Genomic DNA, 15046 nt, shown 5'->3' on the forward strand with positions numbered 1-15046 from the left:
CAAATAAATCACTAAAACAAACTGAAATTTGAACTTGCTTCTATATTATCGTTTAGTCGGAGGGTGTCCTGTTTACAATTTACTTTTGCCTCCTTTCGGCTGAATGTTTATATATGGCTGTGCAACAGCATACAATTCTTTACTAGATTTAAACGCTGCCAGATCTGAAATGACGACCATATCATCCGGTCGGGCAGGCTTATCCTCAGTCACATCTGAGTGGCCGATACCACCTTCGGCCGTCGACACAATGTGTATGGACAGAGCACAATTTCGCGGTCCCGAAAATAGAATGAAATTTTCGTAGTACTCGATCAGGTCGGCCTTCGTTATTGTCCGCAGGATTACAACTTCTTTCTCGGCTCGTTCGAAGTGATACTGCTGCAGTGATATTTCGTTCAGAAATTTGTTGAATTGGGTGGATAAGCGTTTCGGTTTTTCCAATTTTTGAGCGGCTAGAGCTTCCTTATGCCGTTCGAATTCTTCGTCGGTCATGTTCGTAAGTTGTTCCTGTAAACACAATTGCAGTTCTGTAGACATTGTAAATTGATCTGATTCGAAATGTTCTCATACCACCATACTATCCAGAAAGACTTTTATCCTTTCCTCAACGAAAACCGGATGCTTAGTCGATTGTACAATGAATCTAATTCCATGCACACCGTTCGCCTTTCGGGCGCCACAAAAGACAATCTGATAAGAAAAACAAAATTGACTGATTGTTCGTACCGCTAAGTCAGATTACGAAACAACTCACGTAGCCCAATTGTTCCTTCGTACGGAGTTGATTGTAGCACGGCTCACTCAGTATTTGTGACACCAAATCAATGAAAACATTTGAGCGGTCGTCCTGTGGACCACATTGCAAATAGACGGAAGCACATGAACTTTTGTGGAATTCGTTTTCCGTTTCGAACAAGTACCGTTCGCCGGTAACCAATTTGTATTCTCGTTTGAGCATCAATTGTCTTGACAGTAGCGGCAAGACATTGGCATGCGTTGCATCCAATTTCTTTTCAACTAATCCAGCTAGATCTAATGCCTATCAAAAAAAAATCGATTAGAAATGAATGGAACCAACAGCGGCGCGTCAAGAATACCTTTTGCTTATTTACATTCCCATGAATGAAACATTCCACATGCATGCGAGACAAGAAATCCTTAATGTACTGCTGAAGACGTTCGATCGTGATCACTGTCAACGAAACGCGTAAATTTTTCAAGCATTTTACTATGTGACGCAATACACTTACATGCGACTGCATCAATCAATTCTTGCTTAGTCCACGCATGTTCCGTCAACAGTAAAGCTAAAAAGTAGACTGCATGCTGATAGGGTTGTTCGGCTTTAAAGTTTTTCAATGCACGCATCAGCTGTTCCTTTATAATTTCGAATCGTTTCTCGTCAAATTCAAAAGTGAACATTTGATCTAGAATCTTTGCCAGCAGAACTTGCTGCTTGTCACTGTATCCACTCACTGACAACTGAAATCGACGGAATACGAATTATTGTGGGATCTGATGGTTGAATTTACTTAAATTTTCTGTTATATTTCACACGTACGCTGATTCCATTTGCAGTGTTTGAGACACCCATTCGCAGGCCAGCCAAGTCAGCCTCGTATAGATATTCGTTTAGTTCGTCTTTGAACAAATGCACAAACATGTGAGTCAAGTCACAGTTGAGTGGATCGGCGTAAGCTGTAATCAAATCAATTATATTAAAGACAGAACGCTTGTTACGCGTTCAAAGAATGATGAGGAACATTTACAAAGCCGTTGCATTCTGAACTGTGGTGGAACGAAAAAAAACAAGGCATCAGAACAGTCGGAGCGTTTGCTGCGACTTAGCCCCGTACAACCCGTAATCCTATTTCGTCTGCAACCATAATACGTCCGTAGCACTAATAAGCCCGGAACCCTAATACGTCTACAACCCTCTAATGCGTCTGTTACCAAAATGCAAGTCAAGTTGGGCATGGTCAAATTTACTGAAAGTGTTCATTTTTAAAATTGCGCATAGCGCAATTACGAAAGCCCGTACTAAGTACCTCTCAAATAAAACCAACAATTTACGATATTATTTTAGAAACCCAAAATTTTTTGCCAACTTTCCATTGGGTATTCAATTACCTCTCAAATGAAACAGAAACTAGCAAAATCGGTTGAGATTTACTCGATTTATGTGCAAAAAACACTTAGGGCCGAGTAGCGGCTTTAGTCCAAGGGCCCTAATTTGAAACTTTTTTTGTCATCATTCTATTCGGCATTCAATTACCATAAAAAACTAAAACTAGCAAAATCGGATGAGATTTACTCGATTTATGTGCAAAAAACACTTAGGGCCGAGTAACGACCTTTGAGCCCTCCCAACAAGCCCACGTTGCATCTTACCCAAAAACAATGTTCAGCAACTTTGTTCTACTCGTCAATACCTTTCATTTGATATATCACAAGCAGCTATTCCGTGCGTATTTCGGTAGATATCGTCGAAAGACTGAAAAACACCTATAGGGCCCTAGCTCTGGAGGGGCCGACCCTACCATGCCCATTTTCGAACTTGACCTTACTTTTGTCGATACCAATCGGGGAAAAAAAGAATTTTGAAAAAAGGTTGTGATTTACTCAAGCTAGAGGGGTCACGGACGGACGGACGGACATTTTTAGCCCCGTACGAAGTACTGGGGGCTTATAAGATTAATATGCCGTTTGTAACACGTCGAATTGGAAGCAGACAGTAAGGTCAAAGCATTTGGTTATGTTCATAGATGACGAATCCGCAATAAAAACAAGGCATCAGAACAGTCGGAGCGTTTGCTGCGACTTAGCCCCGTACAACCCGTAATCCTATTTCGTCCGCAACCATAATACGTCCATTTACATATTTGCTACAAATATTTATATATTTGTAACGAATATATTTTGAAATAATTTGTCACAAATAATTAAATATAATTGTGACAAGCAAATTACCTGAAATTTTGTGACAAATATAAATATATTTGTCACAACTATAAATATATTTCTAGCAAACAATTCTTTCCAAATCTTTTTTTTCCGTGCATCTATGATTTCTCTTAGATCGTGTTTCTATTCAAACAAATCGATGGTCTTTGAATACTCAAATCTGTAGAAAGACATACATTTAGCAAATTTTTTACAAGAAGTTTTATCGGCACTTGAAGTGACGATATTGGAAACACGAATAAGCATCAGGGAAAAACAAGGCATCAGAACAGTCGGAGCGTTTGCTGCGACTTAGCCCCGTACGACCCGTAATCCTATTTCGTCCGTAACCATAATACGTCCGTAGCCGTAATACGCCCGGAACCCTAATACGTCTACAACCCTCTAATGCGTCTGTTACCAAAATGCAAGACAAATTTACTGAAAGTGTTCATTTTTAAAATTGCGCAGAGCGCAATTACGAAAGCCCGTACGAAGTACCTCTCAAATAAAACCAACAATTTACGACATTATTTTAGAAACCCAAAATTTTTTGCCAACTTTCCATTGGGTATTTAATTACCTCTCAAATAAAACAAAAATTAGCAAAATCGGATGATATTTACTCGATTTATGTGCAAAAAACACTTAGTGCCGAGTAGCGGCCTTGGTCCAAGGGCCCAAATTTGAAACTTTTTTCGCCATCATTCTTTTCGGCATTCAATTACCTTCCATAAAAAACTAAATCTAGCAAAATCGGATGAGATTTACTCGATTTATGTGCAAAAAACACTTAGGGCCGCGTAGCGGCCTTAGTCGAAGGGCCCAAATTTGAAACTTTTTTCGCCACGTTCTTTTCGGTATTCAATTATCTCTCAAACGAAACAAAAACTAGCAAAATCGGATGAGATTTACTCGATTTATGTTTAAAAAACACTTAGGGCCGCGTAGCGGCCTTAGTCCTAGGGCCCAAATTTGAAACTTTTTTTGCCATCATTCTATTCGGCATTCAATTATCTCTCAAACGAAACAAAAACTAGCAAAATCGGATGAGATTTACTCGATTTATGTGCAAAAAACACTTAGGGCCGCGTAGCGGCCTTAGTCCAAAGGCCCAAATTTGAAACTTTTTTCGCCACGTTCTTTTCGGTATTCAATTACCTTCCATAAAAAACTAAATCTAGCAAAATCGGATGAGATTTACTCGATTTATGTGCAAAAAACACTTAGGGCCGAGTACCGACCTTTGAGCCCTCCCAACAAGCCCGGGTTGCATCTTACCCAAAAACAATGTTCAGCAACTTTGTTCTACTCGTCAATACCTTTCATTTGATATATCACAAGCAGCTATTGCGTGCGTATTTCGGTAGATATCGTCGAAAGACTGAAAAACACCTATAGGGCCCTAGCTCTGGAAGGGCCGACCGTACCATGCCCATTTTCGAACTTGACCTTACATTTGTCGATACCAATCAGGGAAAAAAAGAATTTTGAAAAAAGGTTGTGATTTACTCAAGCTAGAGGGGTCACGGACGGACGGACGGACGGACGGACGGACGGACGGACGGACGGACGGACGGACGGACGGACGGACGGACGGACGGATGGACGGACGGACGGACGGACGGACGGACGGACGGACATTTTTTTTATTGCGGATTCGTAGTCTATGAACATAACCAAATGCTTTGCCCTTACTGTCTGCTTCCAATTCGACGTGTTACAAACGGCATATTAATCTTATAAGCCCCCAGTACTTCGTACGGGGCTAAAAATTTGTCAACAATTATTTTCTACAAATATATAAATATTTGGCACAAATATGTAAATATTTGTAACAAATAAATTCGCAATTTATTTGTGACAAATATATAAAATATAAAATAATTTTAAATTATTTGTTATAAATGTTTTAAATATTTGTGACAAATAAATTCCAAATTTATTGTGACAAATATTTAAATTATTTGTGACACATATTTTATAAATTTGCAACAAATATTTAAATTATTTATTACAGTGAACGACATCTCAAATGTCTCACTGTCATTTTTAGCCCCGTACGAAGTACTGGGGGCTTATAAGATTAATATGCCGTTTGTAACACGTCGAATTGGAAGCAGACAGTAAGGGCAAAGCATTTGGTTATGTTCATAGATGACGAATCCGCAATAAAAAAAATGTCCGTCCGTCCGTCCGTCCGTCCGTCCGTGACCCCTCTAGCTAGAGTAAATCGCAACCTTTTTTCAAAATTCTTTTTTTTCCCGATTGGTATCGACAAAAGTAAGGTCAAGTTCGAAAATGGGCATGGTAGGGTCGGCCCTTCCAGAGCTAGGGCCCTATAGGTGTTTTTCAGTCTTTCGACGATATCTACCGAAATATGCACGCAATAGCTGCTTGTGATATATCAAATGAAAGGTATTGACGAGTAGAACAAAGTTGCTGAACATTGTTTTTGGGTAAGATGCAACGTGGGCTTGTTGGGAAGGCTCAAAGGTCGTTACTCGGCCCTAAGTGTTTTTTGCACATAAATCGAGTAAATCTCATCCGATTTTGCTAGTTTTAGTTTTTTATGGAAGGTAATTGAATACCGAAAAGAACGTGACGAAAAAAGTTTCAAATTAGGGCCCTTGGACTAAGGCCGCTACTCGGCCCTAAGTGTTTTTTGCACATAAATCGAGTAAATCTCATCCGATTTTGCTAGATTTAGTTTTTTATGGAGTCTAATTGAATACCGAATAGAATGATGGCGAAAAAAGTTTCAAATTTGGGCCCTTGGACTAAGGCCGCTACTCGGCCCTAAGTGTTTTTTGCACATAAATCGAGTAAATCTCATCCGATTTTGCTAGTTTTTGTTTCATTTGAGAGATAATTGAATGACGAATAGAATGATGGCAAAAAAAGTTTCAAATTTGGGCCCTTGGACTAAGGCCGCTACTCGGCCCTAAGTGTTTTTTGCACATAAATCGAGTAAATCTCATCCGATTTTGCTAGATTTAGTTTTTTATGGAGTCTAATTGAATACCGAAAAGAACGTGGCGAAAAAAGTTTCAAATTTGGGCTCTTGGACTAAGGCCGCTACTCGGCCCTAAGTGTTTTTTGCACATAAATCGAGTAAATCTCATCCGATTTTGCTAGATTTAGTTTTTTATGGAGTCTAATTGAATACCGAAAAGAACGTGGCGAAAAAAGTTTCAAATTTGGGCCCTTGGACTAAGGCCGCTACTCGGCCCTAAGTGTTTTTTGCACATAAATCGAGTAAATCTCATCCGATTTTGCTAGTTTTTGTTTCATTTGAGAGATAATTGAATGACGAATAGAATGATGGCAAAAAAAGTTTCAAATTTGGGCCCTTGCACTAAGGCCGCTACTCGGCCCTAAGTGCTTTTTGCACATAAATCGAGTAAATCTCAACCGATTTTGCTTGTTTTTGTTTCATTTGAGAGGTAATTGAATACCCAATGGAAAGTTGGCAAAAAATTTTGGGTTTCTAAAATAATGTCGTAAATTGTTGGTTTTATTTGAAAGGTACTTCGTACGGGCTTTCGTAATTGCGCTATGCGCAATTTTAAAAATGAACAGTTTCAGTAAATTTGACAATGCGCAACTTGACTTGCATTTTGGTAACATACGCATTAGAGGGTTGTGGACGTATTAGGGTTCCGAGCTTATTAGGGCTACGGACGTATAATGGTGCGGACAAAATTGGATTACGGGTTGTACGGGGCTAAGTCGCAGCAAACGCTCCGACTGTTCTGATGCCTTGTTTTCAGAGAATTTCATTGTGAATTTGCAATGACACAATAAAATTCTCAGAAAAATTTGACAGTGAGACATTTGAGATGTCGTTCACTGTAGAAATAAATTCAAAATTATTTGTCATAAATATTTAAAAAAAATTGTGACAAATAATTTAAAATATTTGTCACAAATAATTTTGAATTTATTTCTCATAAATATTTGAAATATTTGTGACAAATATTTAAATATTCGAACCAAATTTTCAACATTAAATTTGCTTCGAATAATTGAATTTTTTTCCGTGATGATTTTTTGCTGCTAATTGAAGTTGAACAGTTAGCCGCTGTACAACACCATCGATTTCTTTGAATAAAGACACGATCTAAGATAAATTATAGATGTAGAACAATACTCAGACTAAAAATAAATTTACATTTTTCCGTTCGCAAATTCTTCTGACGAAATCTAAGTTTCCTACTATTAAAATGCTATTTGCAAAAAATGTAAGAAACTTAACATGCAAAAATCTGTAGCTGTGGAAAAAAACCATTCAAATTTCAAATCTGTTAATGCGCCGGTTAATTAAACGCATCCTTTACTATCTGACAGATTGAAATTTTCAACTGTCTCGAAATACTAAAAACTGTGCATTTCATTTTTGAACAAACTGTATCTGATCTGTAGAGAACCACAATTCGTAGCACTCGTATTGTTCACATGCATATGAATATGTAAGCAAATGCAATTTTAACAAATTTATTCAAAGGGAGGACTGTGACAATTTTTAAGTTTTTTTAGAATGACTTGTAGCTACTTGAAGCGAACGAACAACCAATCACAATATTCAAAATATTTCGAAATTCAGTTTTTATGGGCCTCGCATTCCTGGTATTATAATCTCAACAACTACTGAAGAAGGTCAATCCTAGGTTAAGATCAGCACCCAAAACGATAACGAGACTACGGAACATTTACTCGAACATGAAAACGAAAACTCCGAAGATGATTCGGAAATCGGAAAGGAATCGTTATCAGAATCAGATGCAAGAAATGTTCCACGTTTTACATTGGTGAGACAAAAAGATTCCTGCCTTTGTACCCGAACGAAGGAGCATGACTATGATTTTAGATCAAGGTTCAATCCTCGCTCAAAAACTGCTCTAGTCCGACATTAATTAGACATTGTTAATCACGAACCAGATTTTAATGAGAAAGAAGTGAAAATACTGGACGTCGAATAAGATTGGTACAAGCGAAAAACGCTAGAAGCGTGCTACATTTGGCTCTACAACGATTCTGCTCAAAATTTCAAATCGTTTAACATGCTGCATGCGACCTACACTCATGTGATGAATTCGTTCAAACAACTTCATGCTGGTTAATCCTTCGTTTTACGTTATGTCATTTCTCTTATATCAAAACAGGTGAAACAAGTTTCAATTTTTGACGATCGTGTTGGAATTTCAAGAGAAAGTAGTTTTGCGAATTAGAATTTTAATGTAATTGGAATCGCATAAAGTTTATGATAATTTGTTTACACGACTTTTCATGTTATCTAGTTTTAGCCTAAAGAGAATTTTAATGTTGTGCTAGCTGAAGATGGATGACACAACAACATCCGAAATATACGTTTAATTGAAAACAATTTCAATTCTTCTTTGATTTAACATCATCATAGCCAACCCAATGTCAATTGACGGAAATTATTATAATCTCAAGTCGATCTGTTAATACATGTTTAAACAGAGGTCGATGATTCATTAGAAGCAAAATAAAATCTGGATTATCTTTGGTCACTTGTGTTCATTAGGTACAGGACAATTTAATGTGTTTTGAACGACACATTTATTAAAATCATTAGCAAAGCAGATTGTTCGAACCAATTACCCATTAGGAATTAATTCCTTATAATATCTCATCATCACACGAAAAAGAAATGAGATCAGCCAAAAATATATTCAGTAAAAATTGCAACATTTCATAAAATCTTCATCGATCTATCGAAAAACCAATTTTTATTTCAGCAGCAAAACCATAAAATTGGTGTGAGGTCCACGTACAGATAAGATTTTGTTTACTCGGATAAGTCATTAGAGCATTTGCGCAAGCTACTTGTTTATTACTGAGTCTACAAAATTGAAAATTGTGAGTAAGATACGGTTGGTAGAGAGACAAAATATTGTCTTTAGTGTTAAGTTCTTTCAAAATGATGGGTCGTTTGCACAATCTCCATTTCACTAAGAAAAATCAGCAAAATAAACATGCGGCCTATATTACACTCAGGCATCGCCGATTTTAATTTATTTTAATTTCACGTCTTGTGTCCGAATTATCGAACGGTTCAGTATACCGACAAGCGAAAAATATTTAAAACGTTTTACTGCAAAGCCATGGACCAGAACAAATATAACAACAGCAATGGCAACGATGGAAAATCCTCCGGCTACAATCCGAACTACAAATACAACGATCCGTCTGAGAAGTGGAAATGCGATGTCAACAATCCGGCTTTCGTTCGGCATGCGAGCAGATGCAAGTCCCATGGTGAGGAGTATCGTAAAGCCCTAAACGACCAGAAAAAATGATCCGAGCTTGATGTCGGAGCTCGACGTGATTCTAATTAAGTTGTTAATATGAAAGTGCGCGACGAGATTTTATTTCTGTGAATAAATTCACTTGAAACGAAATACCTGCAGTTTTGTTTGGTGCTAAAATAACCTTTACTCGAAGAATAATTGACCGATCTACTGGAATGCCTAAAAATTGTAAGTGCAAACTCACCCAACGGACTGGAAAAGTCGAAATTCATGATGGCTTTCGGTTTCAAAAATTCAGTGTCCTGTTTGTACCATACACGCATGACCGGTGTATCATGAATAATGATCGGAATTTTTTGCACATCCGCCTCGATCGGATACAAATTGAAGTCTGTTGGTATGAATGGGTTTGTATTCGGAAACGATAGCTTTGGATTGAATCCACAATTTAACCATTCCTGTGAAATGCATACCGTGGTGAAAACCATCTTGATAGTGAAAACGGTGTCTGAGCACCTGATTATCGTCATTTACCTCTAATAACTTCTTATCGAGTTTTTCCCAGTGATATTTGGTTCCGTACCATTTCTCAGCATTGTTAGCAATCGACTCCAACTTCTGACCAACAACGATAATGCGACAGGTCGTAGGCGTTAGGTCCTTTTGCAAGTCTTCGATTAAATCGGGACGCCATTCACTGACTAGGTAAGGTGCCGTTAACACTTCTTCCAACGGATACAATTGCATCGAATGTACAACACCAGACACTGTAAGTTAATAAATTGTGATTCGTTAACGAGTTCAGCCAGTGGAATCAATATTCGTAAGTACCCAAAGTGAGTGGAGTGTCTTTGTCCTTAAAGCGGAACTGCATTTCGCTTAAATTGCAATATTCTTCAAAAATCCATTTCTTCGGATCGTTTGCTTTCAACATATTGATGTACTTTAGGGGGAACGTAATGAAATAGAAAATTTTGGTTATTACACGTCCGAGCGACGATATGAATTCTCAGTTTTTTACCTGAAAAATTATTTTAATTATTTCATCGACATTCTCGAAGCCTTCTTTCGATAGATCGACAGATATGTCGAAAAATCCAAATCCTCGGGCTGATGTACTATGTCCAGCCATTAAACTGAAAAAAAATACCGAAACATTTGTGACATGTGAACCGCACTCAAAAACTATGGAATCTCACCTATTGCACCATCCCTTGCTTTTCAGTTCTGACAAAATGCTACCCTTGCCCTCGTGTCCAAGTAAATGACTCAGATACTGTTCAGGCTGTAGACGAACCGATTTTAATTTGAGGAAAATTCAACGGTAACGATTTTAAAAGCCAGACTCACCGATGATTTGTAGTGTTTCTCCAAGTCCCCAGTTGGAAATGAAATCGTTAGCGATCGAGAATCCTTGACCGGCACGATAGACACCTTAGTCGCTTCTTGGTCGGCAAGAAACGGTGCATCGTTCCATCGGGGAGCGTCAACATTTTTGTTCACAATTCCAGAGAACTTTGAAACGACCATCGTCTCCAATTCGTCCAACGTTTCTTTGCCGTACACAGCCAGACTCATTATGTTAGCCGAATACCATTTGTCATGAAACTTGATCAATTCGTCGCGAACATTAATTCCTCTAGCCAACGGTTCCTCCAACAGTGTCTTCTTGTTTCCTGTTCCGAATTTACTCTGAAATGCATGCAAGTTTTGGTTTTATCCATTCCGTTCCGCGAGTGAATAAATTCAGGATGCTTACGTATGGATGATTGGGATCGGCCAGTGATTTGGACACTTGTCGGATACGCCAAACATCGATGGCAACATTTTTATCGTGTTCCGAATCGACTGCATTTATTTCCCGTTCTGTTGCACTTTCGGTGAACAATGGAGAGATGAAGAACTGCGCAAATCTGTCCAATGCACCTTCCAATTGGCTCGGTACAATATCGAAGTAATACTTGGTGTTGTCTGCATAAGTCGATGCATTTGAGGAGCCGCCATTTTCTGAGGAAAATTCAATTTATGAATTTCTAGTTTCGACTCGGGAATTTCAAGTCCAGGTAACCAACTTCATATGTAAATCGACGACTTGCACTAGAATGGTAAATTTACCTGATAAAAACGTTGAATACGCATTTTCATTCGGATACTTTTCCGTTCCCAAGAACAACATATGTTCGCAGAAATGAGCTAGGCCAGGAATGTCATTCGGATCGCTCATATGACCCACATCGACAGTTAGCGCAGCAGAAGATTTATCCGTGACCGGATCGCTGACGAGTAAAACTTTTAATCCATTCGCAAGCTTCAGGCCTCGATAATCACGATTGTCTTGCTGCGATTTGCCAATGTTATTGAAACGTTCAATGTTCCCGCAATCCATTGAAATTTCAATTGCAGGCACTATTGTGCTTGAACTATTTAACACATTGGCACTCATGATGTTCGTTGAATGAATGCCTCGGGCAATAAGTACTGATGACTTTTCTTTTATTACCTGAAATTGTCTGAAAGTTTTTTTGTCGTTGTCGATAAAATTGAAACTAGATTATCGTTTTTTGTGACAAGAGATAAAAAAAAAATATTTGCGAGTGACGTGAAATGTTCGATTTTTGTTAAAGCGATTTTTTTTTTGCTCAACTATTTTGCCACTTTTTGTAACTACCTTGTTCGCAGAATGTGTTTCTCACATATTGATATAGTTAGTCGCCGACAGATTTGATTATACATTAACTAAAACGAAATAGTATCTTAGCTAGACAATATAACCAAAATTAAATCAGCAAAATAAATAGATCCACACGTTTTACATAAATATTACTGAAAAGTGGTAAATGAAAAATATGCAACTCAACTTGACAGCTAGTAGTGATGACATCGACATTCTTATTTTATTTTTCAAAAAATTTTCCTACAACAAAACGATCATATAAATATAAATCGCAAGGTTACTGAATAAAAACCGGAATCATGCAACCTCGACATTCTGATATGGTGTTGTTGCTATAAGTACGTTAACGGTAAATTGTCTTATTACTTAGCATGTAACGAGCCAATTATACTTGGATAACTAAAGAAGAAAGGTTAGCTTTTTTACTATCCGAGGCACAACTGAGGAACTGAGGTAGATAACGACAATTTTACATCTTCGTACAAAGTTCAGATAAAGATATATAAAATTTAAAATGTTTTGTTATGGGCGTAGTTAATGCCGTATAAAATCGAATCAGACGTGCGGTAGCACGAAAGTTCTTTAAAAACACAAAATTGCTTAAAAATCTGGACCATCTATTTTGTGATAGGCACGGGAAAATCATAAACATTTAAACAAAAATGTCATTAGCATTAGAACTTATGTGAAGCTTTTATCACACAAAGGAGGAAGCACTTGGGTGGTTACACCATCGGTTACAACAGAATTAGAACTTTGCAACCCCATGATATCTTGAGTTACATTGCTAGCTCAGGAAAATTCAGCCAAACAGCAAACAGTCCGGTATAGGACGAGCAACAACTAGCCTTAATAAAAAAACAAGGCATCAGAACAGTCGGAGCGTTTGCTGCGACTTAGCCCCGTACGATCCGTAATCCTATTTCGTCCGTAACCATAATACGTCCGTAGCCGTAATACGCCCGGAACCCTAATACGTCTACAACCCTCTAATGCGTCTGTTACCAAAATGCAAGTCAAGTTGGGCATGGTCAAATTTACTGAAAGTGTTCATTTTTAAAATTGCGCATAGCGCAATTACGAAAGCCCGTACGAAGTACCTCTCAAATAAAACCAACAATTTACGACATTATTTTAGAAACCCAAATTTTTTTGCCAACTTTCCATTGGGTATTCAATTACCTCTCAAATAAAACAAAAACTAGCAAAATCGGTTGAGATTTACTCGATTTATGTGCAAAAAGCACTTAGGGCCGAGTAGCGGCCTTAGTCCAAGGGCCCAAATTTGAAACTTTTTTTGCCATCATTCTATTCGGCATTCAATTATCTCTCAAATAAAACAAAAACTAGCAAAATCGGTTGAGATTTACTCGATTTATGTGCAAAAAACACTTAGGGCCGAGTAGCGGCCTTAGTCCAAGGGCCCAAATTTGAAACTTTTTTTGCCATCATTCTATTCGGCATTCAATTATCTCTCAAATAAAACAAAATCTAGCAAAATCGGATGAGATTTACTCGATTTATGTGGAAAAAACACTTAGGGCCGAGTAACGACCTTTGAGCCCTCCCAACAAGCTCGCGTTGCATCCTACACAAAAACAATGTTCAGCAACTTTGTTCTACTCGTCAATACCTTTCATTTGATATATCACAAGCAGCTATTACGTGCGTATTTCGGTAGATATCGTCGAAAGACTGAAAAACACCTATAGGGCCCTAGCTCTGGAAGGGCCGACCCTACCATGCCCATTTTCGAACTTGACCTTACTTTTGTCGATACCAATCGGGGAAAAAAAGAATTTTGAAAAAAGGTTGTGATTTGCTCAAGCTAGAGGGGTCACGGACGGACGGACGGACGGACGGACGGACGGACGGACGGACGGACGGACATTTTTTTTATTGCGGATTCGTCATCTATGAACATAACCAAAAGCTTTGCCCTTACTGTCTGCTTCCAATTCGACGTGTTACAAACGGCATATTAATCTTATAAGCCCCCAGTACTTCGTACGGGGCTAAAAATATATGTGAAGCAGCGCGTCTGAATGGCATTACCTCCACACTATATCTACATACCTTTGTCTTGACCTCGCTGAAGCACTGTCTCCTTGAGAGGCATCGGTGCTTTGCTGAAAAACATACATTAGGTGGATTTTTAAATACTGGATTTTAGTTTACTTTTGATGATATCTTTCCATCAGAATCCTTTTTGAAAAATGTACGACTGCAATTCCGACCAGGAATGTGGCAAGGTAAATATATGGGCGGACATAAACAACTTCGCACATACCAATTTTGCTTAACCTGAGACGAAAAGCTCAGGGGCGCAAATTGCAAGAACCGGACATCTGCACACAAACCAAAACAGGACTCCTTTTCACATTCACTAAATCAAATGAGCGGATCAGACGGTTGGTGACGTAAGAATTGTGAGTACGACCAACGCACTGTCTAGCACCGAAGCTGACTTTGACGTCATTCAAATAGAGGACTGAACCGATCAAAGTTGGCTATTCTTTTTCATACAATGGCTATCAAAAAATTTAAAAAATTTAATTTTAATTGAGAATTTTTATTTTTTATTTTTGCTTTTGAAGCTCAGGCTCAATTCTTTTGTTTGCTTTGCTGCATTTTTTGGTGATTCCCGTTTCTCGTCAGAGAAACGGGTCTTCAAAAAAAATTGAGTCTGTCTGTCCGCAACCCAACATCAGTAGATCATACAGAAATATAGCAGTACTATCAATATATCTAGATCTATCTATCTATCTATCTAGATCTATCTAGATCTATCTATCCATCTATCCATCTATCCATCTATCTATCTAGATCTATCTATCTATCTAGATCTATCTATCCATCCATCTATCTATCTATCTATATGTTTATTTATTTGTTTATCTATTTATCTACCTGTATGAGTTATTACTACTAATGAGTTGTGTCTGGGGCTGGTCCAAAAAAAAATTTGAGTCTGTCTGTCCGCAGGCCTCCTGGAGGTCCCCGCGTATGACCTCCGAGGCCGTTTTTCAAAAATGGCCTCTCAAGAATTAGGCGATAAGACCTTCGAGGCTGTTTTTCAAAAACGGCCTCCGGGGAATCAGCCGCTACGACCTACGAGGCTGTTTTTCAAAAACGGTCTCCTAGGGAT

At 38.2% G+C, this 15046-nt stretch overlaps 1 protein-coding gene across 1 annotated transcript; it reads right to left on the reverse strand.

The window, feature by feature from the left end:
- Positions 1–22: 22 nt before the first annotated feature.
- On the reverse strand, positions 23–12109 carry LOC119071649 (insulin-degrading enzyme). Its single transcript, XM_037176611.1, has 15 exons — positions 11893–12109; positions 11340–11734; positions 10984–11231; positions 10575–10916; positions 10424–10509; positions 10246–10360; positions 10056–10167; positions 9759–9991; positions 9469–9682; positions 1565–1701; positions 1254–1485; positions 1101–1195; positions 758–1042; positions 574–693; positions 23–510 (listed from the first exon to the last, which is right to left on the reverse strand). Exons 1-15 carry the CDS (start codon positions 11955–11957, stop codon positions 73–75), a joined length of 3117 nt encoding a protein of 1038 aa, XP_037032506.1. The 5' UTR covers positions 11958–12109; the 3' UTR covers positions 23–72.
- Positions 12110–15046: the final 2937 nt, after the last annotated feature.

This window comes from Bradysia coprophila, assembly GCF_014529535.1.
Source record: "Bradysia coprophila strain Holo2 chromosome IV unlocalized genomic scaffold, BU_Bcop_v1 contig_5, whole genome shotgun sequence".
Classification (NCBI taxonomy): domain Eukaryota; kingdom Metazoa; phylum Arthropoda; class Insecta; order Diptera; family Sciaridae; genus Bradysia; species Bradysia coprophila.

Bases quoted from the DNA above. Each gene is read 5' to 3' on its own strand.
- LOC119071649 (XM_037176611.1), bottom strand. From the start codon at position 11,957: ATGTATAATCAAATCTGTCGGCGACTAACTATATCAATATGTGAGAAA. The intron at 11,735-11,892 runs GTAGTTACAAAA...AAAAACTTTCAG, and splicing joins AAACACATTCTGCGAACAAG to ACAATTTCAGGTAATAAAAG. The intron at 1,043-1,100 runs GTATTCTTGACG...TTTTTTTGATAG, and splicing joins GGAATGTAAATAAGCAAAAG to GCATTAGATCTAGCTGGATT.